The sequence below is a fragment of the Pectinophora gossypiella genome, chromosome 26 (genome assembly GCF_024362695.1).
Source record: "Pectinophora gossypiella chromosome 26, ilPecGoss1.1, whole genome shotgun sequence".
Classification (NCBI taxonomy): Eukaryota; Metazoa; Arthropoda; class Insecta; order Lepidoptera; family Gelechiidae; genus Pectinophora; species Pectinophora gossypiella.
The window spans coordinates 3,284,372-3,290,942 of NC_065429.1; the positions used below are offsets into that span (position 1 = coordinate 3,284,372).

Below are 6,571 nucleotides of genomic sequence, written 5' to 3' on the forward strand. Positions count from 1 at the left end.
GTAATATACTTACCAAAAACACCTACAAAAACATACATTTTGTAATTATGACAACTAACGGTTTATAATTTCACTACTGTTTACAAATAATTCGCTGGGCTCTAACTTTTGCTCTTTGATTTTTAAATATTTTTAACCTTTTTAATACCAATATGAAATAACACAATGATTTACTCACTCTTCACTCTTCTTCTCTTCTTTTCTCTTTCTCTTTTCTCTTTGCTCTTTGATTGTAATTACATGTCCTTTACTTATAAGTCTTTGTGCTGATTGATTGTATTACTTAGCTGTTCTGTAACTCTATGGAACTGGGCTGTGTGCTACCGCGCAATCTACTGACACCGAAAATACTTTTTGCCTTTACATACTTGTACAACATTATTGCTCCTATCATGACCAACAGCACAGTAATCATTACAGATATGAAATATAGCAATCCTTTCACACCATCCTCATTTGATTCCCCTTTTACAGTTCGTGTTCCGAGCTGATTTTTGTACAGTTCATTTTGCAGATTTTGTAGCATTTCCTGGAATTGTTCTATATTTTTTTCATTTCTTTTTTGTTCATCCATCAACGCTTGTATTTTTTCTTCTATGTAATAATAATGTTCGCCTGTCGTTCCGTTCACGTTAATTTTCATAGAATTTTCAGTTTTTCTTGTTATTTTTCTTAATTGCTCTTCGATTGAGGAAAAATGTACATTTGTCATATTTGTATTTTTTATTAAGTGCGAGTCCATTGATTTTAAAATGTCTATAGTCGTCTTAAGTAATGTATCATTGAATACCAAAGCACGCGATTTATCTTTAAAGTCTCGAAGGCTCTCTATCGCCTTGGCGATAGCGAGAATGGCGGCTGTTTCATTCAAATGCCCTTTACTTTCAGTCCAAACAATACTACTATTCACGTCACCCGACTTGCACGTAACCCCATCTACATTTTCATGGTAAAAATCTAAACTCTCCGCCAAAACATTGAAACGATATCCCGGAAGATTTATTTTATTTTGCTTAAACTCGATGAGCGTGTGACAATATATTGGATTGTTTCCTAGGTAAACCTCATGGATTTCAGAAAAAGCAAAGTCTTTAAATTGTATGTTTTCAATATCGTTATTATCGAGGGCTATTGTTTTCACGTGAGGTATGTTGTGCAAAACATTATTCCCAAATTCCCGTAAGGCGTTATTTGATAAATTGAGCGTCTCTAGGTGGCTAAGCCCCTCAAAAACACTAACCTGCAAAGACGTCAATGCATTATTATGCAAATTCAGATATCGTATATTGTTCGTGTGGAGGAAGGACCCGGGTTGTATAAATGATATCAAATTGAAACTCAAATCAAGATACGTTAACTGTTGCATATTTTGAAACGACAACTTATTAATAGACGGTATTTTATTCGACTTTAAATTTAAACTCTCTACATTTTGGATGTTAGAAATAAACATCGAATTTAAGTTGTCAATATTATTACAAGATAAATCGAGGTTCTTAATGATTTTGTTGATTACATGTTCAAAGTCGAATTGTTTGTCTACATTAGCAAGCGACAATTCATATAGTTGCGCTAGATAGTCAAAAGTGCCGGTGTAATCTATGCCAGTGTTAGACGAAAGGTCCAAGACAACAAGCTTTGTTATCGAAGGAAATAGTTTTGGATCAAATCTAGCAATATTGTTATTAGCTAAATTCAATTTCTTAAGATGCACCAAGTGCGAGAACGGTTCAGATGTAATATTTTTTATTTTATTGCCATACAAATATAATTCTGCGACTGATGCTATACTTGTGCCGTTTACGAAAAAGTTTTCCAATAAATTATTAGACAGATCGAGTATTTCTATAGATCCTGAGTCTTTAAATGTTTCAAATCCTAAACTAGCCAATTCTCCGTGACTGGCGTTTATAATTTTAAGAAAACTCAAATGGGAAAATGTCCCATTTTCAAAAGACGTGATTCGAGTATTTGTTATTTGTATATTGGTTACGGAAAATAAACCTTCAAAAGTGCGCGAGTGTAATTTATTTTTCAACACGTTGTTGTGACTAATGTCTAAAAACTCTAATTTTCTTAGCCTTGATAAAAGTTGATCATCTAAATGAGGTATTTTGTTGAAAGACAAATCTAATTTAGTTAGTGACACAAGTTGTGTAAAGAACGATGTAGAAATGTTTGTTATTGTGTTATTTCGAGCACTAAAACTAGATAGTTCTGTGAGATCTGATATATCAAAATTAATGTTTCTCAGTTTATTGTTGGATAGATCTAAATCTTCAAGGGAATGCACAGATTTGAATGACGTTACAGACACCTCGCTCAAAATATTTGTGCTTAAATTTAAAACTCTAGTTTGGAGTCCTGAGAATGCTTCAGGATCGAGTGATGTTATTTTTGAACCACTTAAATCTAAAATGTCCGTGCTTATTCCATCAAAAGAATGCATTTCTACGACACCAGTTAGACAATTATTATTAATATTAAACGTCGAAACATGTTTTCCTATAAAAGCTTCATGATCTATGTTGTCAATGTTATTGTCTGACAGAAGAATTTTGTGTAATTTGGCGTTATTGTGGAACGTCATACGGCAAATTTTTGTGATTCTGTTGTAGCTCAAATCGATTTCTTCAAGATTCACGAGAGTTTCAAATGCGTCTTCTTCAATGACTTGTAATTGGTTGGAATTTAAGTCTATCTTTTCTATTTCTGTCATCATTTTGAAATTCGTTTCCAATATAGAAGTTAGATTGTTATGTCCAAGGGATATCTCACGTAAGTTAATAAATCTTGCGAAGTTGTGACCGATTTCGATTAGGGTGTTGTGCGATACATCTAATGTAATAAGCGAGGACATGCCTTCAAATGTTAGTATATTGAAGTTGCTAATGAAATTGTGGGAAATATGTAAATGTTTCAGCTGCGGGAAGTTACTAAAACAATTATTTGGAAGAGCAGCTATTGCATTGTGACTCAAGTCTATTGTCTCGACGTTACTTCGACTGTTATCAATTACAATAATGTTTGTATTCTCCAAACTAGACAAAAGAATATTTTGTGTCACATTTATTATGTGTAGTTGATGTAAATTCAAAAATATGTCCATGTTTAATTTCTGTAATTTACTCTTTACGATATTTATCTCTTTCAAATTTGAATAAGCGGTCATTTGATTTGGTATATTGTTTATATTGGCTAAAGATAACCTGTTCACATAATTATCAATATCATTTCTGTAGTTTTTCAAGGAATGCCACTCCTCATCTAAATCAACATTTTGAAAAGTTAAGTCTATTAGTGTTAGTGTACTTCCCCATCCATAATTTCTAATACAAAAACATGTCTCTATGTTATTATACAGATCAAAGATATTATTATCGCAGTTAATTTTTATAGTACAAGGTTTCTCTTCTTTAGCAACACAATATCCTTCTCCGATGTGTACTCTGAATGCCAAAATCATGATAACAAATAAAGCTCCAAACATACCTGGAAATAAACATTGAAATCAGAATCATTTATTCAACGTAATTATCATGGATAAACTTGTTGAGGACAATGTAACATTTTTGAATTTACGTCATTTCGCAAGGTGTTATGGCTGAGGAGAAGAAACTGCAACTGCAACACATCTTTTAAATCAATGAGAAAACATTCAATACCAAACATTTAATACATTAACTGCTTGGCCGGACAAATGGGGAGCGCTGAGGGCTCTCAATGGTACTAAAATTTACGACAACAGGCGTGAGAGTGCCCACTTGGGCTCGAACCGGACACTAGCTTGGATAATGTGAGGTTCGGTTAACTTCTTCTTCTATCGTGTGGGTTGTGAGGTGGAGTACCAACCTCATCAAACCTGGTGTCAGGGTTACTATTGAGCCGCCAAAGGCCCCTGACATGGCTCATGTAACGACTACGTACTTACATCAGTAAGTAGTAACCGGGACCAACGGCTTAACGTGCCTTCCGAAGCACGGATTGTCTTACTTTCGGAGAATCGGGTGATCAGCTTGTAATGTCCCAACCAAACTAGGGATCACACAGTGATTTTAGTGATATGCCCCCACCGTTATTCGAACCCGGGACCTCCGGATCGTGAGCCCAACGCTCAACTACTGGACCACGGAGGTTGTTAATTCAATTCAATTATTATTAATACCACAATCTTTTTTTTAAATCATATAAAATTTTACGACATGCCCAGCAGGTAGACAAGCAGCTAAACATGTTCTATATCTTCTATTCGTTCCCAGTTCAGCATATAATTAAACTTTCTTGAAATAAATAATCTCTCTCACCATATTTCTTATCACCATAAGGTTCATCATATCCAGCTTTCGACATCGTATCAACAGTGGCTGCAAGTTGTCTTTGATTACTTGTGGCTCTGCCCACCCCATTAGGGATTACGGGCGTGAGTTTATGTATGTATGTATGTTGAAATAAATAAAGTATAATAAAATTCAACTAGGAAAAATACTTACGCATTTTGGAAGATATTTTACGATTTCTTTTTAATAAAAAATCTTTTAACCGTCACCAAACCGAAGTTCTCAAATGTTATTGTTATGTTATTTCAAAGTTTGTCGTTTTACATATTTAATTATAAAGTTACGTGTCACTAAGCCCTCTGTTATAAATAATATGATACTCAATGCATTCTTGCTGTCTTATCAAAACCTACATAACTCACACAATATAAACATAAACAAACAGTACACCAACTTAACATCCATTATTCAATTTAATTTATTTAGTTTTTGTTTTGGTTTTCCTCGAAGGGTAAGGCAAAGGGAACTATGCCCATACAGCCATGTCTTACGTATTTATTTTCTTGATGATTAATGAAATGATGAAGGGTGATGATGATGAAACCTAAGCCCCCACCCTCGGAGCAGACTCAAAAGCCAACTCAAAAGTCCGCATAAACTTTTGAGTTATGAAGCGGCACGAAGCGAAAATAGGTAGATACACTTTGTCCACCTAATACTCCGATATAATAACACTGTCGCGAATGTTTTCCGACTAACTTAATGCGATCATTAACCACAAAACACCACTTCGTATAATTATTTAGATTATTCAATGAAGAAAGCAACTGTCCCGTTCCCGTTTCCCGCCAAAAAGCCTGACAGCTAGCATTTCAAGGATAAGGCAGCTAGCCCACCTGACGACATTCCAAACTACGTTGCCATTTTGTAAAAAAATAAATTACCCACGTCCAATATTTTTAATTTACTTTGCAAGGAAATTTTATACTTTTATTAAAAGGTTTACGTACAGTTTTAATTTTTTTTATAAATGTGAGAAATAATTAAATACATTAGTCAGTAAGTAAGTCACTTAATTTTCATTACTTAATAAAATTTACGTCCTTGGAATGTTGGAGATACCAATCGAATGGTAACACTTACGTCATCAATGGGCTAGCAATGGCGGCTTGTCATAGGATTGAGCATACCTGGTCTTCTTATACCATGGATGTAATATTTCTCTTTCTTCTTCTTATCGTGTGGATTGTGAGGTGGAATCAGAAATCAGAAATCAGAATCATTTATTCAACGTAATTAATTATCATGAAAAACTTGTTGAAGGTCAATGTAACATTTTTGAATTTACGTCATTTCGCAAGGTGTTATGGCTGAGGAGAAGAAATGACAAGAAACTGCAACAGCAACACATCTTTTAAAAACCAATGAGGATATACATTACAAGTTATTTAATAACTACAGGAACACATTCAATACCAGACATTTTTATCATTTAGGTAGTCATTAATCTTGTAATAAGCTTTTTTACATAAAGTAAGTTTCACATGAGCTTTAAATTTATTTTCTGACAAATTTAAAATATTATCTGGTATTTTATTGTAAAAACGTATACATAACCCCAAAAAAGATGAATTTAATTTACTTAATCTAGAATTTTGAATAGCAATTTTATGTTTATTTCTTGTATTGTAAGTATGCCTTTCACAGTTTCTCGGAAGGAGAGATACATTTTTACGTACATACATAATGTTTTCATATATATATTGACTTGCGACTGTCAGTATATTTATTTCTTTAAACAGCTCCCTCAAGAGTCCCGACAACGCAGCTTGTAAATAGCGCGAACTGCTCTTTTTTGAATGATGAAAATAGTTTCTACATCAGCGGCTCGACCCCACAGCAAAATACCGTAAGACATTATGCTGTGGAAGTAGCTGAAGTAGACAAGTCTAGCAGTGGGTACATCTGTGAGTTGTCGGATCCTTCTGACGGCATATGCTGCTGTACCAGCCTCATCAACTGGTGTCAGGGCTATTATTGAGCCGCCAAAGGCCCCTGACATGACTCATATGTAACGACTACTTACTTACATCAGTAAGTAGTAACCGGGACCAAAGGCTTAACGTGCCTTCCGAAGCACGGATCATCTTACTTTCGGACAATCAGGTGATCAGCCTGTAATGTCCTCACTAAACTAGGGATCACAAGTGGTTTTTGTGATATGTCCCCACCGGGATTCGAACCCGGGGCCTCCGGATCATGAGCCCAACGCTCAACCACTGGACCACGGAGGC

At 34.7% G+C, this 6,571-nt stretch overlaps 1 protein-coding gene and 1 non-coding gene across 2 annotated transcripts; both read right to left on the minus strand.

Annotated features, from left to right (window-relative positions):
- Nucleotides 1–220: 220 nt before the first annotated feature.
- On the minus strand, nucleotides 221–4,566 carry LOC126378346 (protein artichoke-like). Its single transcript, XM_050026613.1, has 2 exons — nucleotides 4,491–4,566; nucleotides 221–3,492 (listed from the first exon to the last, which is right to left on the minus strand). The coding sequence occupies exons 1-2, from the start codon at nucleotides 4,492–4,494 to the stop codon at nucleotides 284–286; spliced, it is 3,213 nt and encodes a 1,070-aa protein (XP_049882570.1). The 5' UTR covers nucleotides 4,495–4,566; the 3' UTR covers nucleotides 221–283.
- Nucleotides 4,567–6,499: 1,933 nt separating this feature from the next.
- Trnam-cau (transfer RNA methionine (anticodon CAU)) lies at nucleotides 6,500–6,571 on the minus strand. The gene has a single exon. It is a non-coding gene; the product is annotated as a tRNA-Met (tRNA).